This window comes from Corvus kubaryi, unplaced genomic scaffold (assembly GCF_017639235.1).
Source record: "Corvus kubaryi isolate FWS band 111438036 unplaced genomic scaffold, C.kubaryi_AGA036_p1.0 132, whole genome shotgun sequence".
NCBI lineage: Eukaryota > Metazoa > Chordata > Aves > Passeriformes > Corvidae > Corvus > Corvus kubaryi.
This window is the reverse complement of record NW_024580666.1, coordinates 3,082,799-3,108,964: the sequence shown is the minus strand read 5'-3', so window position 1 is coordinate 3,108,964 and position 26,166 is coordinate 3,082,799. Positions and strand designations below refer to the sequence as shown.

At 36.2% G+C, this 26,166-nt stretch overlaps 1 protein-coding gene across 3 annotated transcripts in view; it reads left to right on the top strand.

The window, feature by feature from the left end:
* The window catches only part of MIB1 (MIB E3 ubiquitin protein ligase 1), a 78,406-nt gene that overhangs the window by 10,455 nt on the left and 41,785 nt on the right, over window positions 1-26,166 (top strand). For all 3 annotated transcript variants that reach the window (XM_042029984.1, XM_042029974.1, XM_042029964.1), the window contains exons 3-12: window positions 1,878-2,007; window positions 3,801-3,905; window positions 11,315-11,381; window positions 12,632-12,836; window positions 14,295-14,478; window positions 14,786-14,930; window positions 16,037-16,170; window positions 17,194-17,301; window positions 20,991-21,188; window positions 23,631-23,782. In XM_042029984.1, the coding sequence (XP_041885918.1) occupies window positions 1,878-2,007; window positions 3,801-3,905; window positions 11,315-11,381; window positions 12,632-12,836; window positions 14,295-14,478; window positions 14,786-14,930; window positions 16,037-16,170; window positions 17,194-17,301; window positions 20,991-21,188; window positions 23,631-23,782 (1,428 nt within the window). The remainder of the gene's footprint in view (window positions 1-1,877; window positions 2,008-3,800; window positions 3,906-11,314; window positions 11,382-12,631; window positions 12,837-14,294; window positions 14,479-14,785; window positions 14,931-16,036; window positions 16,171-17,193; window positions 17,302-20,990; window positions 21,189-23,630; window positions 23,783-26,166) is intronic.

Sequence of the window (26,166 nt, the reverse complement as noted above, 5' to 3'; positions counted from 1 at the left end):
TGTTTGAATGTGACACGTGTAAGACAACACTTGTATATTTTTCTTGGAGAAGTTAGACTTACAAGTATGCTGTAAATTAGTAATGTGCTTTAATCAGTTCTTTTACAGTTAAGGGAAGTGGCTGGACCACACAACCTGAGGTCTCACATTGTGTCTTGTAGGGTCTGTGTTTATATTCTCAAGTGTTTGCTTAAAAGTTTTAACTCTGGCTCAGATGCCCAGGTCAGTGGCTGAATCAAAATGTAAAAACTTTGTTGTTGTTGTTTGTTTTTGTTTCTGGTTTTTTTGTTTGTTTGTTTTTTTGCAGGATCACACCAGTATATTTAGGTACCAAATGGGTATCATAAACTTATGCTCAATTGGAATGTTGAATGCAGAAGAAGAGTTAGAAGTTGTACTTAGAAATGCTGGCTTAGTGTAATTAAAGAAGAATAGGTGACAAAATACAAATTTGTTTTCTATTTATTTCTCTTTTAAAAGTCTCATTGCTTTTGAGAATGCTTGCCAGACTTCTTTGCTTTCTTAAGCTGAAGTTTCCTTTGTAGTTTCAAGAGGTTGGTTATGGTGAATGCAACACAAGTTTTAGTTTTGAAGATAATTGTACACTGTGTATAATACTGCTGGAACTTTTTTGCATCTTGTCACTTTCTCCTTTCTTTGTTTGCTCTCACTGAGCTCTTATCTAGAAGGCAGCTTCTTCTGCCAAGGAGCTGTTTCTATTGGATCAAGCTTAGCTGAGAAAAAATGATGGAAGTTAACTGTTTTAGGGAGGAGAAAAGGGCAAAGCAGTGCTGTTGAATTTGAGGGATATCTCACAGGAAAAATGGCAAGAGGCGTGTAAGAAGGTTTTGATGAAGGGAAGCATAAGCTCTTAATATTTTATTTTTGAGTCTGGGAAATGATTTGGGTGGCATAATGAAGTAAGGTATGCAGGTTTGTGTCTCAGTTTTGTAGGTGTTGAGAACTTTTAAAGAAGCTTCTCTAAACAAGATTTCTTTGTGTTTTCAATAACTCTTCTACTTTTCTTAGGAAAAAAAAAAAGACCAGTATTTTCATGCGCTCTTTGCATTGATTGTAACGGTTGAACTTTCTCCTTGTGTGCCATCTGCTGGATGTTAAAAGTTAGCAGGAGGCTGAGAAATTTCCTGAAGTGGTCAGGAAATATTCTGAATGTCAGCTGAAAAATTCTTTTGTCTGGCAACATGTTCCTGGCATGAAGTAAGAAACCTTGTTGCATGAAAATTGGTGGCTTTTGAGATGATTATTTCTAGTTAAATAGTCGTGAACTATTCTGTTTAGGCTTGTCTACTTCAGTCCTGCTGAAGTCAGAAGGAAAAGAAGAGGTTTGCTTTAAAAAAAACCCGATATGACTGAAAAAATGGATGTTAACATATTGACTTAAATTTGCCAAGAGATGCTGTAAAAAGCATGTAGAATATAAACTGAGGGAGGAGGGAAAAGAGATGCTCTTAATAGCATAATTCTGAATAAAAGTGACAGGGCAGTTGTGGGACAGAAGTATTAGCTATGGGTACATCTAAGAGAAACAGAAATGTGTTTATATGACTGCATGTACTTTAATGAATTCAATAATATAAGTACAGATCTATATGCAAGCATTTACAAGATGAATGCTGGTAGTAGAAAGTTCGGAGAAAAATTGTTATAATTAAAAAACTAATTGTAAATATACAATAAATCAGATTTTGGAAGCTCGTGGTTTTTTGTCTTGTGTACTGCTTGTGTGATTCATGCACTGAAATCTGCAGCTGTGGGTTATTTTTGTTTTAAGATGCTCTCCTTCCCATCCCCAAAGATTTGTTTTGGACTTCCTTTATTATCTTGACATTTGTGGGTTCTTCTTTTAATAACTTCAGGGTATTGTTGGAGTCTCGACGTAAATCAAAGAAAATTACAGCAAGAGGAATCTTTGCAGGTGCCAGGGTGGTGCGAGGAGTTGACTGGCAATGGGAAGATCAAGATGGTGGCAATGGGCGTAGAGGAAAGGTAAAAATAAAACTGGTTTAAATAAAAAGATGCACCTGTTTGTGCTTGTGTTAATAGCCTCAGAGGCCTTTATAATTGTAGAGTAAAAATACAATCAGAAAAGTTACTATTTTAATTGGCTGGACATTTTTTAATCTTATCGTGTAATACTTAATCCTTTAGAAAGAGGAGGACGTGTATACCATAGCCAGTTCTTTTACATTTCCATTTTTTACAATACCAACACAGAATTTTTTAAATTATTATATTTTTGTCATGGTTGTCTGTTGAAGACTGACTTGTAACAACATTAAGATCTTGAGCATATTTCAGCATTACTAGAGAGGTGGTATACAGAGCTATCAAGAGTAACTCTTTCTAGTCATCACTGCATTCTGTAGTCTTACTGCTTGTGGGGCAGCACATTTGTGTATCTCTTGCTCTTGGTTTTCAGTGCTGGCACCCTAGGGTTTTGTTTTTCACCTAATGATTATAAGGACTTCTCCAGTTTAAAATTAAAAGCTTTGTAAGTTCTGGGTGTGGATATTACGTTACTGGCTTAGGACAATATATTGAGTGCTTTTGATGCAGTGCTATAGTAAAAATATTTGAATTTATTGAAAATTGTATGGAATGATAAGTTACTAATCATAACCCTTGCATATTTGCCTTTTACAACTTCCATTTACCTTGAGAACTAATGAAGGTTTGTTGTAAGTATGAACATACAACAGGCAGTGTAAAATACACTATGACTTTTTTCACTAAGTTTGAGAATTGGATGCCCTTATATCTTGATAACCTGGTGTTTTCTGTTGAATTTATTTTTAGTACACTTAAACAGCATTTAAAGGAGAGTGAAAAGTTCCTGAATATGATATTTAGCCTATTTTATATTCTTGTTTAGCTGATTTTATATCCTAGACATTTATGGAAGCCTTAGGACTTCTGGGGATTTAATTTTGAATTTTACTGAAAGGAAATAGTAAGTTTAAATCTCTTAAAGCAAGGGATATTTAAATGCAGCTTTTTTCATCTCGATTATTTACTGCTTCCCCATCAAGATACATCAAAATCTCTGAAACTTTGCAAAATAGGAGTCTTATCCTGCACAGTCTGCTTTGTGTACTAAATTTGTATTAGAGGAGTTGTTTGCCTGTGCATCTGAAAACATATATAAATGCATATAAATGTTTTTAAATGAGGAAAGGTGTGTTGTAGACAGAAGAAACACTGTTTAAATAAATATAAATGAGTGAAAGCAAATTCTGGAAACGGATTTTTTTTTTTTTAAAAAATGGAACTGTTTTCAGAATTTGGTGCGTGGCCTCCTGATTTCAGAAATGTCAGGGAAAGACATTTCCACTCTCCTTTTGTACTGGTGTTAAACATATTGGCTTTGGAAATAAAGCTTTGTCTCTTAACACAGTGTATAACCACCAGGCTAATGCAGGTTAAACCAGACATACTGAAGCAATTAGAATAGTTTTCATCCTGTTTTTCTTAGTTAAATGCTGCTTCTGGTAAAAGAAAACATATCAAAGCAGTTCAGATTTTGTTCTCTGCTTGTGTAGTTAGATAACCTACCAAATACACAAAAGAAAAATAGGCCTACAAAGCATTCAGGCTGCTGTCTTAACACACCTAGGGAACACTTGTATCAAGCAGAAAACAGCTTCACAACGAATTTTATCAGGTTTAGTAGAACTGCGATATCATTAATTAGTTTGAAGAGATGAGTAAATTTTTAAGTTCAGATTGTGCTTTTGAGTCTTTGCTCTAGAAACCATTTTTGTATTCTTACAACTGAATAGGTGACTGAAATCCAAGATTGGAGTGCGTCGAGTCCACATAGTGCAGCATATGTTCTTTGGGACAATGGTGCTAAAAACCTTTACAGAGTTGGCTTTGAGGGCATGGTAAGTATAAAAGAATACAAAGGGTAAAATGCATGGTGGGGGAAGGGCGGTAAGAATAACTTGTGCTTTATGGTCCTGCTTTATAATATGCTTTGTCAGTTTGCATGCTGGTAGTCAGGTCGTTGTGAATCCAGCTGTGAGGGTCATGCATATGTATTAGTAAGAAAGTCTGATCTGGGAATTTATTAAATATGAATAACTACAAGTTAAGAGCTGCTTTCTGCCATAGTAAATATTTGTATCACACACGTTTATCTTTCTGTGCTACTGTTGTGTTTAAATTAAAATTCAGAAAAGAAGGGCAAGCGTAGTTACAAACTTTTAAAAAACCCCTGTTTCTTCATCTCCTGAACTCTTCAGATGACTTCAAATTTTGGTGTGATTACTGCAAGATTTGCAGTTTTTAAATTACCGTCAACACTTGGAATCCTATTGAGAGCAATTTTCTTTTTGCAAATGGAAAGGTGTTGAATTAAATTACGACCTTAATTTGCTTTAGCACTAAATTTTTCTGTTTCCTTTTGAAGCTTCTCCAGCAACTTTTCCAGCTTTAGAGAGAAAATGGGTCAGACTCTAGCCTAAGTGCCTTCTGTTGCTGGGTTTTCTTATCCTAATGTGGGTCAAGGAAAGGTTACTTTGATTATCAGCTGCTTAAAACATCTTAATTAGCATTTTCTCTGCATGATTTTTGTTTGATTGTGCAGAGGAAAACCATGTTAACTTAACATTGAAGTGTCATCTTGTCAGATGTGTAACAACAGTAATAAGATGTTAAACAATGGCTAGTTACTTTTTTGAATGTAAACTATTTGGCCTTATCGCCTCACTTAAAGTTTATTTTTAAAAAATGAAAATAAATACCACTTTTGCGGTAAATACATATTTTAGTGTTACTTTTAAAAAGAGTAAACATGTTTAGTGCAGGTGAGCTTTTCTAATGCATGAAGATGCTAGGGGTAAAATATGAGTCAGTATTAAATTATGTGCTTCATGGTGTCCCCCAGTTCTAAAGAAAATTCCTTATATACTGACCAAAATGAATGTACGTTGTGTTTTGTAGTATAACATTAAATTAATGTTTGGTATCTTTCCTCTTGTGTTACATGGAACAGTAACACAGTTACAAAATCTAAATAGAATGAGATACAGATCAGCTGATTTTTTTGTTGTTGTGGTTGTTATGATTTCAGTTGCTATGTTAAAATTTTTGGACTACATAGTAAAAGGCTGTGGAATCATTGAAGATTCCTTCTGGCCTCAGGAAAAAATATATTTGAGATAAGTAATATTCTGTTTTGATATAGTTATTCCCTTAATAAGAAATAAAATATTTTAAAATCAGCTGTATTCTGTTTCCAAACTTTTACCACCTCTGAAAGTGTTAAATATATCTAGGAAACTTCATTAAGTACTGCAACTGTAAATTTGAAGGGGTGAGGGTGACCTTTCACACAAGTTTGATAGAAATAGAAGTATTTGGTCAGTCAAGTAAAAAAAAAGCCTGTTAAACTGTGTGAGACTACATATATAGATGTTATATTTAGGATAATAGAGAAAACAGTATGTACATGTGGATGTACGGAAAGGATAATTTGAGGCTGTGTAAGTAGTGCTACCTGATAATGTAATTGTAATCCATTCCTACACTAATTTTATCTTTGATATTTTCATCAAATGCAATTTTCACTTCAGACAGAATGGATTCTTGGATATCTATGAGAGTCATTTGAATGTAATGCTTAATTTTATAACTGATTAATAACTTGCTAAGTGTACAATTCATGATCATTATGTACTACTATTTATGTGCTGTTATGTAAAGCTGAGACTGTCAGAAAGTTCACATAAAGTTGGGACAAACTTGTTTTGGTGCTTGGAAATTGGTTTAAAAGGTCCAGAGAATGTGGAATCAACAATACTCAAGAGTGTGTGCCCATGTAAATACAGCTGGGAAGAGACCCTGACTTGCAAATGGATGACACTTGACTCATGCTAATGGAGCTGATTAAAGAAACACAGCTCATTATTGTAAGTCAGTGTTTTTGTTTGATAGCTGATAGGCTGCATCTGGTCCTCAAAATTAATCTATCTGGCCTGCCAGCTTTGGAGAGATGAGACTTGGCTTGTGGGGCAGCAAGTGCTGGCTGAAAACTTGCATTTATTTCTGGTCAGATACTTGGAGGTTTTATTTGTGTTTGCTGTGTTTATATATGAAGTGGCTGGGTGCATCTTGTCTTTTTTTTGTGAAGTCTGACGTTTAAATCTGGGAGTTTCTGTTGCCGTAGGCCACAAATTCCTGAATTGAAATCTGTGTTTATGATGCTGTTAGGTCAGGTAAAATGCTTGCTACATACATCCTTAGTAAGAACAAACTACTGTTGGCTAGTATAGTTCGTTACACTACTCACATTTCTTACCTATATGTGTTCAGAGTCCTGAGCCAAACTGAGCTGTTAACCACATAACCTGCTTTAGAAATGTGTGGATATATCCTTTTGCAGTAAAGAGAGGTCATATGGAATTAAAAAGTTAATGGAAAGACTGTGATTTTGCTTTTGGGGTTTGTGTCTAGGTTTTATTTCTTCATATCATGTGAGCTGAGGATGTAAAGTTGGTAATGTCCATTGGTTTTCAGTGGAAAATAGTTCCATTGTCAGGAGTGTCCTAAATCAATTTTATTATTTAGGAATCAGTTTCCTTCAGTATTTCCTTGCTCTGTACCACTTGCCTTTTTTTGCTGCGATTAGCCTCTCTTTGTTTCTTGTTATGGAGGATTGCGCTTTTGTCTGCGTAGCCTCTGAAAGAAGTATCTGTAGTTATTATCCATCATTGTCAGAGTAATCTGTAAGCTATCTGTGTTGGTGTACTTTTTTCCATAAATTCCAAATAGTGAGTACATAGGGGAAATTGAGATTGCCTGCCTCTGGGTGATTGATAACTAATGTCTGTTCATCAACTTTTAGTTTAATTACCCATGAAGTTATTATTTGAAATTGCTCGAGAAGATTTTAAGAATTACTTGTTACCACTTCCTTTTTTTAAATAAAATCGAGGTAAATGTCTTGGTATACTGGGCATTTTATGTGAGTGTTACAAAATATACAGAAATATGCCTTCCACTGCAGTTAAAATTTTCAGATCTGTAACGTCAGTCAAATCTTCAGTTCTCTGATCATTTGTCTTGTCACCACAACAATGAAAGTAAGGTATTTAGGAAGGAAACACAAGAATTTTCATTATTTTTTTAGTTTAGTGTCCTTGTACTTCTTCCAGGTGCTGACCATAATTGTTTTAAAAAACAAAATCAAGACTTTTTGGCCACCTTTACGCAAGCAGCAGATGTTTTTTAATACATTACCTGTGGTGTAAGTTAGATGTCAGTAAGAAAATTAAGTGATCAGTTGTTTTGGAATCCAGAGAAGAAGGAGATACTTGTGTTAACCTCGTGCATTTATTTGCATTGTCAGTAGACTTTGTTTTGCTTCTTGGTGTAGTCACATTTCTCCTGTAGACTCAACGAAATCAAGTTTTTCATCTTTCTGAGTTGTGAAGAAAAATATTTCCATTTAGCAGAAATGTATCTATTGATCGTTTTCCAATTTTATTTATAGTATTAACTGACAAGGAAGACTGCATCTTCCTTTAAAAAAAAAAGTAACACATGCAAAACTTTTGTAAGTGCCTATAATAAACAGTAAGGTTATAAACCATTCACTTGGGATTTGCCTGAAGTCTGGTTTCCTCTGTAAGAAACTGTTGTTATTGTTTCTGTACCTCATACCTCTTTGTCATTTCAGTCACTTTCTCTACCATCTTCTACTTTCTCCTTTTATTGCTTCACTTCTCAGTTTCAAAAAGCTGGGAAAAGGATTTGAGTTCCCGAAGTTTGAAATATGGTATTTCTTATAAACCTTTAGCTAAAACGTACGGATTTATCCAGTCTCTTGTTGCCTTCATCTGGTGACAAAGCAGCATGCACTGAACGTTTTCCATGTGCCTCCTAAGGGCTGATTTCCTTGCCTAAAGCTGTTGTGAGTTTAAAGACTTAAAGTGACCTTTACTGTGTCTAGTCACCTTGAACAACTGCAGCTGTGGCACTATTTGTGCAGGTGTATCTGTAAGATCAGTGTTAATTTCTCCCCTGATATTTGCTGCTGGTGTTAGATGCTGTATTAGTGCATCTGGATCAAACATTCCTCTTTTTCTTAGCAGCCTCGGTTTTCTTATCAAGTCTGTAGACCCTCCCTCTCTGGTTTGATGGATGGCATTCCATATTGATTGGAATAACTTAATAGTTATTCCTGTAGTCGACTGCTCCTTCAGCTTTGTTTTCCTCCTCGAGGTTGGGGATAATGGTGCTTTTACACCATCTGCCAGCACTGCCGACCTTGCTCTACATTTTTTCATTCTCTAAAGTTTTATGAAGATGAAATTACTGTTGTTTATTTTCATTGGTGTAATTGGATGGTATGTCAAAGTGAAGTGTTACATTTACTGTATTTCCCATTTGACTGAGGAAGTCGTGATCTCTATGTGATACAGTCACATACTGCTGGAATGCAGATTTTTAGGAAGTTAAAATGTGGATGCTAGAAGACCAAAGTTCTCCATTGTAGGCAAGAACCATTACTACCCATTCTTCATGTGCATCTGCTGTTACTACTGACCTGTGGGCTGTGCTGTCCAATGTCTGGTTCCCATGCAGTTCCTTGAGTTCTCATTCATTGCCTGCTTAACTGGGCTTTCCATCTCTAACTGTACACAAATTCTACAAAATCTATAGTTTGCTTTTCTGTTTCCCGAAAGAATCCTACTTGGGATTTATCAAATGATTTCTCTTATCAAGTCATTGTAGAAAAGCTGATTTGTGCATCTCCACCATGTATTTACGTTACACTCGGCCTCAGTTGTTCTTTTTCTGGTGGTATCACTGTGAGCCTAAAGCTTGTATTCTAACATCCCGTGTTTTGGTACTTCCCCTTTTGCACTTGCACGTCTCCAGACAATCTGCTATTTTGATTAATTCAGAAGTCTCAGGGTGACTCATAACTTGTAGAAACCCAGTGGTGTTTTCTGAAGTGCAAAGCCTGGTGCATCCAGGCTCCGTCCATGTATGGTTTTGCTCCATGTGCACTAGGGGGGCCTCTTGCTGTGAGTTCTCAGAGTAGGGTGACCAGGAGCTTACCGACATCCCTGATTTTTTGCTTAAACTACTTGAGCAGGAGAGAGCTTATTTTCCTTTTCTGATTAGTGTAACAGCTGCATGCTAGAAGGAAAACTGTAGTTGCTTACCCAGCTTTTGTGGTACTGAAATACAGCTAAATACAGGTTTTTTTCTTAAAACTCCAGAATCTTGTTTGGGTTTGGTTATATTTTAAGGCATTTGCAAGCCTTTATCATGTTGATAATACTTTTCTTAGTAGTGCTGTTTGCCAAGTTGCCAAAGGAACTCATATGCTGTGTATGTTTGTTTTGTACTGCCTTAATATCTGTCAGTGTCTTATCTTTCTGTGTGGTTTGGGTCCTCCATTTTTCTGTTTAAGGCTTCTGGGAAAAGAGAAATAAAAAGAATGTTCCCTTGCTTTTCTGCAATAGTTAGATCAGGCTCTTGTTTTATTCTTTAGCAATATAACATTGACTACATCATGTAAGTGAAAGGAAGACAGTTGTGAAGCTGAGGTTGGACACCAAACTACCACTTAGTTTTTCAACCAAGCATATCATTATACTCCAGAAATAAACTGTGTGCAGGGCATAGTACAGGCAGGGTAAAATACAAGTGCAGGTTTCTGGGTTTGGTTTTGTTTCTATAAAGTTTAAGAGACTGTAATGGGCTTCCTAGTAATGTCAGCTGCAAAATAGTAATTAGCCTTTTAATGAACATTTTGTTTGTTCTGCTAGCTTTTAGCCATCAGTCTGCTCAGTGCATTAACACTTACTGTAACACAAGTGATCTTTCACCCTGATTTTGCCTGGCAGGGAGGAGAAATTTTTGGACCCTCCTGCACTCTATTCTTAGTGTTCTGAAGAATGTGACAGCAGCTCTTGCATGTGCGCCCCTCCTTGTCTCCTTCACAGACAGCTGGTTGTTGCCTGACACAGAGGGCTTGTATTCAGTGGGTGAGACGCAGTGCTCCCGGGCACATTCAGTCTCCCTCGTTCCCGGGGAATGAATGAGTTTGCCATCTGGGGTGGTCCTCGCAGCCCCTTTGTCTGCAGCCGAGCTAAATCCAGCACCTGCCCACCGGGTGGCAGCATCCTGTCACAGGCCTGCTGCTGCTGCGCTGAGCAAGCTCTTTCTCTGGTTTCTCAGGGGATTTGAAGGGCGGCTAAATCTCATTATTTTCCTCTGGCTGTCTTCATCATTTTTCTAAAGTGGCGTTACATTCTTTGTAGATCAGGACATACACTGAATTTTGTATTGTTTCTGGCTGCTTAACAGTTGCCAAGGGTGGTATTGTGCTCATCAGAGCCTTGATGATTTGGAAGACTTCAGAGTTTTAATTTTAATCTTTTTGCAGGAGAACAGTCTGTCAGTAAATCTTAGGCATGGGTAAAAGAATTGTCAAGTATTTGTTTAGTTATGGTTAATTATATCATTACCACCACCTGTCCCCTACTTCCTCCCCCGTGCCATAGAATATTCTGACACATTTTGCAGTTTCCAATCTCCTTCCCAACTTACTGTGCACACAAAAATGCCCTTTGTTTAGTGAGAATTGTTTCATAAGGAACAATGGCAGATGGTAGCTATTTGGAGTTAAGCATTACACAGGGCAAAAACATAAAGGAAAGGAGACTTATAGAAAATCCTCTGGCTTTGTGAATAGGAGTTGGTTATCACACTTGAAATTTCTCTTTCTCATAATATGAAACAATTTTATGGAGGATGAGCTTTAGAACTTCTCTCTTTAAAAAGACCATATTTACCTTAGTGTAGTGTTTTGTTGGTTTTTTTGAAGTAATAGCCTTCTAGCTGAAAAGTTTTATTTTATAGAATTTGAGTGACAGGTTTTCTCCAAGTTAAACACGGATCTGTCAAAAAGTGTTGGGAAGAGTGGGCAGCACTGGCATGCATTAAATGATGTTTCCTTGCTTGTGTTCACGGAATTCTTTTTTAAAAGGAAAAATAACTTCATAGAACAATGCAAAGATGCTTTGTGTTATTTTAATTCCCGTCTTTGAACTAAAACTGTCTCATCCTTTATAGCCTCCTATATTAGTAAAGGTTATTAAAGTCTTGGGAATGTCAAGGCTGATTGGAAAGTATTTGAGATTGTGTGTATCATGGGACATGTTCTTTGTACACATAGTTTTCAGCCTTTCTTAATTGAATATTTCAGTTCTAGTTTCACTGACCTGGAGACTTGGTCACTGAGGACTAAAGTTGTCTCAATCTCTCTCTGTAGTCTGACCTGAAATGTGTTCAAGATGCAAAAGGAGGCTCTTTCTACAGAGACCATTGTCCTGTGCTAGGTAAGTTGAAGGTGAAGTAAATTAATGTTGATTTGTATTAATTATACTCACTCTGGATTTCTCTTTTCTTTTTAAATGTCTTTTAAAAGGACTGTCCTTACTAGTGAAATGTAGATAGTAACATTTCTATGCACTAATGATAAATCGTCATACTTTTCTAAATTGTATTTGGTATTAGTGTGCCGAGGGGATGGCAAGAGAGCTTTTAAGTGTTCATTAAGTTATAAATTGTGTTGCTTGTCCTGTGCACTGTATTTCTAAAAAGCCAAACATAGGTGTGCATTCTTAAAAAGGGGGCTTGAATAGTCAGAGATGTTCAGTGAAGCAGCATGTGTACATGGCCATAAACAAGAGTCACTTGAACATATGCTGTAACCTGTTATTTTGTAGTAATACTCTGGTGTATGTTGTGGCATCCTGGTTCAGATTTTCTGTATCAAATGTTGCACTGACTCATTCTTCTTAGTGTCTTAGTTGTGCTGTAGACATCTACAGAGTATAAAAAGGCTTGACAGGTGTTTTGGTTTTTTGAAATATGGGCAAGTTGGGATAAAGGTTGTAGATCATTGGGCACAAATGTACTAATTATTAATGTGCATTTCCTTGGCAAAACACTTGGTCATATAACTGTATACTACAGTAAGTTTTGCTTTTCTTCTTGAATTTCCTACTCTACTTATATGCCTAAAAATCGTTAGCAGATAATGCTGGTTTTTCTAAAGTGATGATAATTTTCTGTTTACAAGTCTTAATCTAACTCCTTGCGCAAATGCTTGAGGTATGACCAACAAGCACTTTTGTTTCATTGACACCAGAGCTTTTGTATTTATAGATGTCTAACACCATATGATACCTTTTAAGATCCCAGTTAGAGCCCATAGTGGAGCTTGTCACAAATATTTAGCATTTGCCAGCATCATTGCTATTTGCCTTGAAAACTCAACAAGAAACGCGCAATTCCATTGGCAGAGTTTCAGAAGCTTTTTTACCTGTTGGCTGTTACAGTTACGGAGACTGGTGTGGAGTCACCATCTCTGGAAGTGTTGAAAAAGATGTGGATAGGGTACTTGGAACATGGTTCAGTGGTGAGTGTGGTGGTGGTGGTGCTGGGTTGGTGGTTGGATTTGAAAATCTCAAAGGTCTTTTGCAGCCTTAACAGTTCTATGAGACTTAGAAATTAACATCTGTTCTTTAAATTGCCTGGAAAGTTAGTATGGTGATGTAAACTTTTTTTCTTTACTCCCTTTCAGGTGAGCAAAATGGTAACAGAAACCCTGGTGGACTGCAAATAGGTGACCTTGTAAACATTGACCTCGACTTGGAAATTGTGCAGTCTTTGCAGCATGGCCATGGAGGATGGACTGATGGCATGTTTGAAACTTTAACAACAACCGGAACAGTTTGTGGCATCGATGAGGACCATGACATTGTAGTACAATATCCAAGTGGCAACAGGTTTGTTAGATAGCCTTCATTGTTGCTTCTAACAAACTTCCCTTGCCTTCAGTGCTTGTGATTACCTGGTGCCAGAAGCTTTCTCTTCTCCTTTTGTGTCTGTTAAGATTTCCTTCTAGATGTGTAATGAGGGCTTGTCTTTGGGGATGCTTTAGTGGGAAAAGAAAGTGTGCTGCCCCTCTGACTTGGTGAAAATTTGAGTCCAAAATAAGAAATTATGTTCTGGACTATCTTACTTGCAAAATGTAGTGTTTTAAGCAGTAACTTCTTTTTTAATTACAAATTATCTATCCCATGGTTTCAAGAGGAAAGGTAGTAGCAATTCATTGTGGGTTTTCAGGAGAATAGGTTAAGAAGACAGGTGACAAACTTTGGGGAGATCTTGTCTAAACTGGAGTCACCTTGGCGTGATCCATATCTAACTTTTTATTATTCAAAGGAATGTTAGTTTATGTAAATACAGACCAAGAATAGGTGGCATTAGGGAAGCCAAAACCACTCCTTGCAAGAAGTTCAGGTTTGAATTTTGCTTAGCTGCATCCATGTTAACAAGATTCAAACCCAGCTGTGCAGCTGGGTTTGAATCTGATATGGCCACGTGGTTTTCTGTTCTCTTGCTCTCAAGTATTTGGCTTACCTTTAAAAAGTAGCGGTGAACGGAATATCATTTCAGTTGTATATGGAGCTTGACCTGTTCAGTTTGTCCAGAAAGAATTAACAGTACATTATTCATTCAGGATTTCCCTCAAGATATTGTTTGTTAATATTGCAAAGTAATGAACAGCAAAGCTGTTTTCCCAGCTAAAGAGATGCAAGTCGCTTTTCTTCTCGTAGTCATGTCAGCAGTCAGTGACAGGAGCTGCTGTGTCTTGTGGTTTCCTCCCTGATTAAATAGCTAAATGCCTCTAAATCAGTAAAATTTATAGTACCAATAGGATAGTTTTATTGAAATTTGAGGTGTATCTGGGACATCCATTTAGTTGAAGAGTACTTTTATAACTTAATGTTGCATCTTTTAACCTTGGGGGAGGGGCCAAAATTCTGTGTTCTTCCCATGTTGTTTCCTGACAGTTCAGTCCTTTGTGAGACAACTTGGATCTCCTGCTTTTCAACCAGTTATTTCCTATTCTCAGAAAAATAAATCAACTGTATAGCTACTTTCAGGAGTTTTACATTGGTGTCAGCTTGCTTCCCCTTAGGCAGGATATTTCTTAATTTCTTACAAATGTGTATCTCTGAAGATTATCCTTGAAGTTAATTAATGAGCCACAATTAATGAATTAATGAACCACAGGCAAGTTTAAGGACAAAAAATGTGTAACAACAAATATAGTATCCATAGTAGCTAATCACAGAAAGTTTGTAGGCATACAAGCAGAAACTTGTCCAACAGATAGTTTTTAAACATATATTTCACTTTGTATGTTTAAAATCTACTTGAAATGATTCATTGTTTAGGTGGACATTTAATCCAGCTGTTCTCACCAAGGCCAACGTTGTCCGAAGTGGAGATGCTGCTCAAGGTGCAGAAGGAGGTACCTCTCAATTCCAAGTGGGTGACCTTGTTCAAGTATGTTACGACCTGGAGCGAATCAAGCTTCTCCAGAGAGGCCATGGAGAGTGGGCTGAGGCAATGCTTCCAGTGAGTAGCTGTGTGTTTGCATTCATAGAATGGTAAAGCTTGTACAGTATTTCTGGTTATGGTTGGTAATATAACTGGAGGCTGTGGGAGTCTAAAAGGGATTTTCTTCCAAGTTAAAGTGTATTTCATGAAACACAGTGTAATATTTGCTCAGGTGTAGCAGTCTGCTTAGCCTAATGAAACCTATCTAAAGGTAGCAGTGACTGTACTGCTAAACAATGGACTTCATAAAATTTATATAAAACAATCCGATTTCTAAATATTTTACTTTTAATATTATTTGCATTTGATATTTTTTTTAATTCAGACTTTAGGTAAAGTTGGTCGGGTTCAGCAGATCTATTCAGACAGTGACTTAAAGGTAGAGGTTTGTGGGACATCTTGGACCTATAATCCAGCAGCTGTCTCAAAGGTGGCATCAGCAGGATCTGCTATAAGTAATGCATCTGGTGGTAAGTTTGAAGAATAACCAGTAATATATATATGACAAGTAATTGTATTAATTAAAAAGTTGTTATTAAGTACTAATACATTGTTTGTATGCAAGGTTAGTGATAGACTTGGAGTTTAGGTAATTGAAGTTGTACTTGAGAAAGATAGGAGAAAAAGCTTGCAGTCAATATGGAGATGTTGTTATACTGGTCAGGTGCTTCTGTTTGGTCACAGTGCAGGTGTGTCTTTGGAGGTCCAGTCTAAGGACTTCAAAATGATTGGAAGGGACCTTAGATTGAAATGGGGACTAAGGCATGAAGACAATGTTACTGGCAGTAACAAGCAGCCTCCTTCTTTAATAAGTGGTTTAAGATAGCAAGCATAAGCAAGGGATCTGTTGCAGGTTGTTACTCAGGATATTTATTTCTTCAAAATTTCTGTCTTAAAATTTAGTCAGACATCCTCTGACTAATTACAGTGGGATTTTTTGGTGTCTATGTAATCACGCTTCAGTTTTGTTGAACATGCTGTCATTCATATAATAACAAGGCAGAAAGACTGTCCAATGTGTTTTATGTTCTGTTGGCAGTTTCACAGATCAATTGAAACTAGAGTTTTTCCTTTTTTAAGTCATAGCTAGTTGTTTTTTCCTCTTCAAATATTTGCTTTAATGCCAATAAACCTTCCTACATAGTTTTCTGGATTTTTTTCCTAAGGAGTCATCGATGCAGTGAGTTTTCTCAATAAAGAACTAAGTCACAGTGGCCATAAAACTATCTAGAAGAGTAATACAACTCAGTGTTTCGAATCGCAGAAGACAGGCTGTACCTGATGTTTTAGAAAGTCTGTTATAGCAAGCTGTCCCCGCACTTTTGTGGGAGAAAAGCTATTCGTGGTTCAATCGTCTTTGTTCTGAAGTGTCTGATGTGGCAGTCTGCACTGTCTAAAGGGTACAGGGATGCAGCTCTTACTTTGAACTCAGTAATATTTTACAGCTGCCATTTTATGGTGGTTTGTGTATTAATATGTACATGGCCTTAGAAACACCACAAATGTAGCCAGGTTTTTTTCTGTTCTTGTGTAATTAGAGTTGTAATCTTAGTTATCGTTTGTTTAATAATTACAGAGAGATTGTCCCAGCTATTGAAAAAATTATTTGAAACCCAAGAATCTGGAGATCTCAATGAAGAGTTGGTTAAAGCTGCTGCCAATGGAGACGTTGCTAAAGTGGAAGACTTGCTAAAGAGGCCAGATGTAGATGTGAGTGTTTTGTTTTGGGAGTACGTCTTTTGGGGACCTGTAGTGCTAAAGGAAGTGCAGCTGTCCTGAATACTCCTTGCCAGTAGTGTGCCTTCTTAGAAGTAGTACAGTTAGTTCCAGTGTCTTTTCTCCCATTTGTTGTCCTATGAAATGTGTGTGGGCTGTGTGAACATAGAGCTGTACATACTTTTGTGCTGGATAGATTTTGTATTCTTTTGTCTGCCATGAATTAAAATACTTTTCAACCTCTGGCTGCCAGAGTCGGTGCAGAGACCCAAATGTTCAGAATTACTGAAAGGTCTTCAAATTCTTGTGTTTCAAGGGGGATAGAAGGAAGGAGGGTAGATTTTTCAGGATGGTTGTTGTTGTTGTGAGTTTTTGTTTAGTTTTATTAACTCATGAGGTAAATCATCTAATCTGTTCTCGTTCAGATTCCTTTTACCAACTTGTCTAATCACCTAATACTGAAAAGTCTGAAAGAAAATGCTTAATAATCATAGAACTTCATTTCAGGAACATGTTTTAAAGTCACAGTTTTTCTCACTACAGCAGTAGTAATGCTCACAGTTAAGAGTCTGAACTTCAGTTTTGAGCACTGATTTGGAGTTTAAGATTTTACAAAATGTGGGGTTTTGTTCAGACTCTCTCTTGTTTTTGCCATAAATTAGGCAAGGAAGTTACATGTACTGTAGAGCAGAGGACAGGTATAAATCTGAGACTTGTCAAAAATCTTGCCTTTACGGGAGTCACCCAAAGATGGACACTTTTAATCCAAGTATCGTTAATGTCTTAATGTTTGTTATAAATCCATTTCTTCTTCTCTCCTTCAATCTAGCTAATACTATAGAAATGAAATAAGTGATCTCCTAAATCTTCTCTATCTGTGCCAGGAAGGCAGCTAAGAATTGTTAATTTGATTCTGTGATATGTGTGCTGTTGCTTTAAGTTTTCTCCTGCTAAACAGCCTCACAGGTACATACGTGTGTGTGTCTTGCAACTCACCTCCACGTGTTGGTGTTCCAGGTGAATGGGCAATGTGCTGGACACACAGCTATGCAAGCTGCAAGCCAGAATGGCCATGTCGACATTTTGAAGTTGCTTCTGAAACAGAACGTGGATGTAGAAGCAGAGGTAACCTAAAAATTTCAAGATATGCTTCATGTATCCTTAAACTTAGTTACATGCATGACAATTCTACTCGACTTGCCTTCTTTTTAAATGTCAGAGAATTAAAAACTGCTTTTATTATTGTGATTGTGTGCCCAAATTAGACTCCTACTAACAGTATTATAAAAGGTCAATATCTAATTTTTTAACACTTCTTATTAAATGAAATACAATACTGACATAATAGAGCTATGTAAACCAGTATGTGTTGAAGGCCCTTCTTTCTTTCCTTTGTTTCATTTCAACAATAGAACGCAATAGGACCTCTGCCTGTGGCATTGAGGGAAAAAGATGTTGTCAGATGCTGCATCTCTGACTCCACATGCTTGCCATGCTTCTTATACAGTGTTCAGTTAGGAGAAATCTTTCAATTCTTAACTAAAGCAGATTTAAGCAGAAAGTAATAGCAGTATCTTTGGGTAGGAACTGCCAGCTCTGCTTCCAGATTTTCAGTGCATTTTTTCTTAACCTCACTGAAAATGGAAGGGTTTCTCTTGTTTAGGCTTTTTAGCATAATTTTTTGTGAGAATTCTCTATCAGCATACTGTGATACTTGCATTTTGAGTTGATCTTTACTCAGTTATTTACACAGAATGCACTGATATTGCAACCATTTCTCATTTTGTGATTCACAAAAAGAATCTATCAAATTTGATTTATTAAGAATAAAAATTGAAGCCTTGTGGAATGGTGAGAAACTAATTGTGCACCCAGTTGTTGGCATAACAGAAAAATGACTTCACATGCTTGGGCATCTAGCATTATATTGTATTTGATATACAGAAGTTATAGAATATTAAAACGTTAATGAAGCAATGTAATTCTTGGAACCAACATTATTTTTATATTTACAGATACACCATTAATTTATAAAGATTTCCTGCTGAATTCTAAAGATGGCTTAGATTGATGCAATACATACTTGCTGTGGTCTGATTTCTGTGAAGTAACTTCATTTTAGAAGTAGTGCTTTCACTGCAGTACAAAGCATATACTGTTAAAATTAGACTAAACTGCTTTTCATCTGTACTGTGGTGTTCAGAGCTGCCATGTTAATCAAGTAGTGGACTGAAGAAAGGGTTAGAAGCATTAAAGAGGTAGGTAGAAGCACTACTTAAACAGTTGGAAGACAATACACCTGGTAATCTGCTAGCACTAGAATTGTGAAGTTCATGTTTGCTTGGGCTTCAGAAGCACCATCACACCAGCAGAAAAACACTTGTCAGGGATTTTATTTGCCTTTTAAAGCCTTTTTCATGTAACTGTTGCTTAAGTGAAGGTGGTATTCCCACTTAATTATATAATTGCCTTGGTTATTATAATATTAATAATTCTGATAATATTATTAGATTAGTAGTTATAGTTTTTAGGCTTTAAAAAATGTAAGCTGTTTATAAATATTTTTATATAGTTATAATGTTTATAAACACAATTGTTTATAAAATGCAAAGATCCAGCAGAGCTATCCCATTAAGCAGAGAGCAAAAATTTAGTCCATTTACTTCACCATTGTGGTCTGTGGTATGGAAGCAGAAGATAAAAATCCTTACTTTCCTTGCTTTATAGCTAAGTTGGATATTTTTACATTTAAATTTACAGTCGTTGTATACGTTCATGATGACATTTTCTGGGGATGCCCTCGTTGTCTCCTGTGTTTTTCTCTGATGTCTTAATGTAGAGTACAAGTGGCCTCTGTTCAGTCAGAAAACAGTTTGTTATTGACATAGCTCAAAAAGCCTGATATAGATACTACATAGTAAAAATATGTAACTTTCTAGGCTGCAGAAATTACTGGTTGTAAGTTATGATATTGACAGTACTGACAATATTGTACTGTTGGCATGTATAGAAATGTAGTGCTTTTACTATCGAGATTTATATCTAAATATAATTCTTAGGACAGATGACTTACTAGATGCTAGCTTTTTCTAGATGAATTATTGCTATTGGGTAGGATTTAGCTCCTGAGATTATTTGTTTTGTTGATCTTGGACCTCTGCTCATTAAAGTAGGAATTCTATACATTAAGATGTAATAACATCAGGGGGCTGTGTCTCAAGATTTAAATATGTTAAAACTAAAACATTCAATAATTGTATGGGGTTCATTCATAAATATGTTGGTGTACTTTGCACACTGCAAATATGAAAAGACAAATTACCGTGCATCTGTGAAACCAAGTGCTCTGTAAATACAAGTCTTGTAGCAGTTTAGGATTACTGGCATACTGTTGGTAAGGTTTGCCTTATAATGATCCTTATACCCAAATGAAAAATATAGAGAAGTTCCCCTTTCTGATCCTTTCCCCTTCCAAATGGGCAGACTTTGGCTTCTTTTGACTGTTTGTTCATGTTAGATGAGCCTGAGAAGGAATCCTGAGATCTGAGAAGGCAACTTGGTAGAATGAGTTGATTTGGAAGGAATAAAAGTATCTTTTCAAAAGCTGTTGAAACTATTTAGTGCCCTGACCATTTGAAAACCATATCCATATTTTCAAAAAGGTACATTTGAAACTTAGGGCATAAGTCTTCTTCCACCATTTTAAACGCTGTAACTAGTCTCGTTGTGCAAATACAGTTTATGCTAAGAGCTATTAATTTTTGCATCAGTGTAAAATATATTAGAAATGTGTTTTATATAATAAAAAATACTTTTGAAAGATGTTGCTGAAGAAGCAAATTGATGAGAAACTAAGCTAACTCAGGAGAGCCAGTGAGCCCTTGATAAGTCATGGGTTTTATTTTATAATTTTCAGTGTTTCTTTTTTTTCAAAATTGAATCCTACAAATGGATGGTTATATGAAACTATGCACAAATACTCAGAAACTAGGTTATGGAAGTTATTTCATCATGTATAACTTCCATTTTATGTTTATCTTTTGTATACTGACATTAATGCTGAAATCGCTTGATTGATATTTAAAAATGATTCATGCTGTACAGTCAACTTTTATGAATGTTAAAATAGCCTAAACTGACAAATTTTACTTTCATACTTTAATTCTCAATTTGGGTGAAACTGAAACAAACTGAATCAGAGTTTTAATGCTGTGAATCATCATCACAGAATCAGAACTTCTACTTAATGTCATCATCAATCACAAATCTCCTTTGGAAAATGTTTCTTAAATGAAAACTAAGACACATAATAAATCCTTATAAATACTAACCTAATTGTATGAACAAAGAAATACTCATGTCTTGCATTATGATTTGGAATCTGTAAGGCTTCCCAGGTTACAGGAAGAACTACCCTGGGATATTAAGTGTAATACTGTTTGGGCATTAGATTTTTTTTGTGGGTTTTTTGGTTGTTTTATTTTGAGTTTTTTCTTGACAGTGGTTGTTTTGTAGTAGAAACCCAAATAAATCCATTTGAGTTTGAGGAACACATCACACAAAGATTCAGGGCAATAGTTGTACATGCTGTAGAGTATCTTATGTTGTAGAAGATGCGTGTTTATATATGAACTGATTCTTCATCCTCTGTTGCTGCTGTTTGAGCAATTATTTAATTAGGTATTTTAATGGTATTATGGTAGTTTAATTTTTCTTCTTATATCAAATATGTACAGTTGTTAGTTGAAATTAATCTTATTTAAATGCAAATAAAATGTGAAATACACTGGGTCAAATGAATGTTCCTCTTTTAGGACAAGGATGGAGACAGGGCTGTCCATCATGCAGCGTTCGGTGACGAGGGTGCTGTGATCGAGGTTTTGCACCGAGGCAGCGCAGATTTGAACGCTCGCAACAAGCGCAGGCAGACTCCACTCCATATTGCGGTCAACAAAGGTCACCTGCAGGTTGTCAAGACTTTACTGGACTTTGGCTGCCATCCCAGTCTCCAGGTAAAGTAAATTTTAAAGTAGGTTCGCTTTTCAGCTACTGAACTGTATGATTTGCTGCATGGAGGTGATAAAAATTTATGGAAAATGGGATTGAAAGAAACAGACACCGTAAAGTTGTCTGTCTCAACTTTTACCCCAACTTGTGATCAGCTGTAACAAAAATGCTATTTAAATCTGTTTGTTTCTTGACAGCTAGATTGACACCTGGTTTACTCTAGACAGTTGATATTAATTGGTATTTTCACAGACTAGTTATTTCTAATTGTTAACCTTCCCTCCAGATTAATTACTCGTATATTGAACCCACAACTGTTTGCTCCTTCTGCAAGCTACAGTTTAGCAGGCTGATGATACTGTGGAATGTTTTGCTAAAAGAAACCTTTAATTTTTTTCCCAAAATTGACCTATCATTGATAGAACTATTTAGTCAGATTCACTTTCAAGTATTCAGCTTTTTATCTGGAAAGCCCTCGTGCATAGGATCTCAAGTACTGTAATTTCATCTGTAATGAAGGTGATGGAAGCAGCAACATAAGTCCTGTTTAGAAGGTAGAGTGGAAATGTGCTGTCAGATAAGGAGGTATCCGTCCACACTGCTGAATGCAGCTGCATGCACTGCATTAGTTAAACAAATGAGAGTGGGTAAATTTGAAGAGATTTGCATCAGAAAGACAAAGCTGTAGTGGCCTGGGCAAATCAAGATATGCAGTAATAACACCTTGCCTCCGTGTTTTGCCATGTCAGTAATCAGATTTTTTGGAAGCTGTATATCCACGTAAAAGAAGATGAGCAAAAACTTTTTTGAAATTAGTGAGCATACTGATTGTTCATTTATCTCCTTCTACCTGACTCTTAAGGTTCTGTCTTGATCTTGCTGAGGTTGAGCTGTTATGTCCATCCAGACCCTGTTTAGTATTTGTTGAACAGTAGATATAATAAGGAATCTGATGTGCTGAGACCAGTAAAGGGTGACTGTAAGTCACATAGGAACGTATGGGTAGCCAAAGTGGATTTGCCTGAGTTTAGATTACAGAATTCTGTTTCAGTTGAAAAAGTCAGTAGAATGGTACTATGACGCTCCATCTGGAAAAATACAATTGCTGTTGAAAAGAATGAACTTACAGATTCAGCGTGTGTGCTGAGGAACTGTGATGTGCAAATGTGAGTAGGTGATTGATTTGGTCAATGAGAGCACAGGGGAGTAAGACTGAGGCATGACTGGAATTTAACTGGCCAGCACTCTACTACTGCAGCAACTTCACTGTGTAAACAGAAACATACGTTAGTTTGTAAACAGGAAATTCAGGAAATAAGATCAATTAAACCATATAAAAGCTACATGATTTAGTTCTGGCTAATTGCTTCACACTTATTCAAGTGTATCCATATTGTGGCACTTTTTGTTTGGCAGGTTTTGATTCTCACTCTAGAAATCTGTTTTCATACTAGTGTACTGCTAAAATGTTCAGTTTCTGTGTTAGTCAGCTAGCAGTTGAGTCAGTGTTGGTGACAAAAGACTTCCTGACTTATATGGTGCAAGAATTTTACTGGAACATAAATCTAGTGATTTTTGCCTATGTAGCTGCAAATAAGCTTAAATGGATGTGTTTTCTCGCTGTAAGTCTAGGGCATTCCTCTTCAGTCCAGCCATTTGAGTCCTTGAATATGTACAAAGTCCTTTTCTAGGAGTAAAAAGTATTTTTTCCTTATTTGGGATATTTGAAACATAAAACATCAAGTTAAAAATATAAATTCTTTGCCTGTTCAATTATGCAGTTAAGTATTATCATGTATCTTGTGTAATATAATTTTGTATTAGCCATAACAAGTTAAAAGTTTAGTATTACTTTATGACATTGGCTTTTGCTTCATGGAAAATGATCTGCTTCAGTTGAAACAACAGATATGCCTACGTTTAGTCCTTGGATTGCATTTTATTTTGATTTGCCTGTGCTTTTATTTCACACTGTCACTTTAGTATTGTCTTTTACATGGTTAATTGTTGGCTTAAACTTAGCATTTATTACTCAAAATTCCATGCCTCCTTCTGCCTGGCTAGTCTTCTCTCTGTCAGTGTTAGTTTTTGTTGCCGTCCTGTTACTCATAAATTGTAATTTGGCCATCAACTCCATCTGGATAAGAGGCATGGAGAAGTCACTATCTACCCCAGTGTCTTCAGTAAGACATCTATGGGATGCAGAGCATAGTTCTGGCAGTAGTGTGAGTGTACAATTGCGGAGCCCCGGGTAGGGTTTCCCACTGAAGCATTTGCAGAACTGGAGCAATATGAGAAGCAGCTTGCTCTGAACTCTGCAGTATAACAGCACTCCCAGGTCAGGAAGAGCTGTTTTGTGTTTGTGTAGTCATTTCTCCTAGTGATATTTTAGCATCTTTTTAATGTGGATGCATGCAAAAATTGACGTAAACTGTTTTTGGTTTTAGGATTCTGAAGGAGACACTCCACTTCATGATGCAATAAGTAAAAAGCGTGATGATATCCTTGCTGTACTGTTAGAAGCTGGAGCAGATGTTACTATCACCAACAACAATGGGTTTAATGCTCTTCACCACGCTGCACTGAGAGGAAACCCTAGGTATGGATTTCTTTTTAAAGATTTTTTTTATCCTATGTAAAAGGAAAACAAGTGCATGTGAGGGTAGAACTATGGTATTCTTTCAGAAGACCCTTAAATCTGCATGTAGTTGTGTTTCTTAAACGTCGATGTTGCTTAGCAATGCATCTTTCTAATGCTTGGAAGCCCTTACTAGAATGAAGCTGGGAGTCTGTTCAGTTTAATGCTGTATTCAGGTAACTCCAAATTCCTGAGAAATTTCCTGTCATTGCCAATGAAAGTTTTGATAAGTAAGTTAATAAGTAAGGTCTTGAAGATGGAATCTTGAAATAGGATAAAAATAGTAAGTACTGCTGTGTTTCCCCTCTTGACTACTAGAATTGGTAAAGGGATTTGAATTTTTTAGAAATACTTATTTCTGGATAATTATTAAGTAAACCATACAGTTATAAGGCACTCTCAGGATTGTTGCATTTGATTATATTTTTCAGTATATGAAACTGTTAATTATATTTTCATAGAAGTATATCTAGAAGGAATTTTGTTTTTCAGCTTTTATATAGCAGTTCAACTGAAGAAGTTCATTTTAAGGCACAGTTTGTTTATACAAGCTGCATTCTGTATGTGTACATTCAGTTTTCAGTTAAGGTAGCTTTTGAAAACTACTGCATAGATAGAACTTTAAAGAAAGGCTGTGTTGCTGATTCCTTATTACATTGTGGATAAATGTTATTTTTCAAAGCTCTCATGCTAACAAGACTTCAGTAGTACTTTATCCTGGGGTGGAGTATTCAGTACAGTTTACACAAAAGAAGAAATGTATGTGTTTGCTTCTTTACTACTGAATTCAGCTTTTCAGTTGGGAGAAGTTGGGCAAATAAGGCTGTAAATTTGTATAAATTCCGCCTATATTAGTATATGGGATTAAAATCTAGGTTAGTCTCTTAGAACATAGCTATCAAGACTGATAGTTAAAAAGTAAACATAATTATTTATCTATGTCTGTGGAACGGAATCATTTCACGAAGTAAAATTAGTGGTTGGAAGTGTTGATAGGATGAATAAATGTGTTTACCATTTTCTACAGTACTCATAAAAGGTCTTTAAGAGAATATGTCAAGGACCAAGTGAAGGGAGTTTCTTTTGGCATTCAGAAGACAATTCTTTCAAGTCTGACTTGGTAACTTCTTCCTGTAATGTGGATTCTTCATACTTATATAACAGCTTTAGCAAGGAGCACTGCTTTGTGTCTCAGTTACCTAGGTGGGGTATTTTTTGTTAGGTTTTTTCCCTGCAACGCTTTTCCTTAGCTCTTGTGGTAGTTGGTTTGTGTGACCATAATCTCAATATGAGATGCAGGGAAAGTGTATGGGGAAAAAATGTTCTTCATAGGCATGTGCTGGAGATTTTTCGGTGGGTGAGTGGTTTAGGAGTGACAGACCATTCCTTTGGTGGAGAGATCCAAGTTGTAGTTCAAACTGAGTCAGTTCAGTGGTTGGTAGAATGTGAGCTATTGTGCAGTTTTAATCAGAATCCTCTCTCCTTTACAGAAGTTTTTATTGAAAGTATAGGAAAATGTTGCAGTTTTAGTGATTTGAATGCTGTGTGGGTTCTCCCCATACGTGGAGTTTCACTTGAATCTAAAACAGATATTCAATATTCTTTTTTGGTTGCAGTTCTGTCTGAGCACTGCTCAAGCATGCAGAAAAAGAAGTTTGTTTCCCATCACAGAAGTAATAGTTTCATCAAAAATATCTAATGCTTGCAGCATTAGATATTTTACCCATCAGCCTGGGAAGAAATGATTGAAAATGAAACCAAAATAAATCTATTTTGATTTCTTCCCCCGGCCAAAAATTGTCATAATAGTTTGATTCACTTAATAGTTGAGTTTTATATTCCTTGAGACTTCAGTGGTACTCGTTTGTTTCATTGCTGGTTTTGTAGTTCTGCCACTTGCCTGTTTGTGAATGAAACCAAAGTCTTAATATTTACCACTTTGTTTTTCTAGTCTGGTATACAACAATGGCTATTACTGATCTGTTAAATGCACTAAGCACAAAGCTATTTAAAACACTGTTTAAAATAACTTCCTGATCTTTAGCTTGTTGCTGCTGTGGGTCACAAACAATACATTCTGCTTGAAATCTTACTTAAGGACCTACCTTTCCTCATCTAAGCTTCCCTGCTCCACCTAAATTGGAGTTTTTGTGGCTTCAGGATGTGGTGCATTATATTAATACAGTGCACTAAATTCCCCTTATACTCAAATGTATAGATATATTATGTAATTTCTGTATTATTTTATAAAAGTTAGACATGTATTCATATGTGTATATCAATGTGTATGCATTTGTGTGCATATCTAAAATTCTCAAAATTAAAAACATGCTATGGATGCAAGT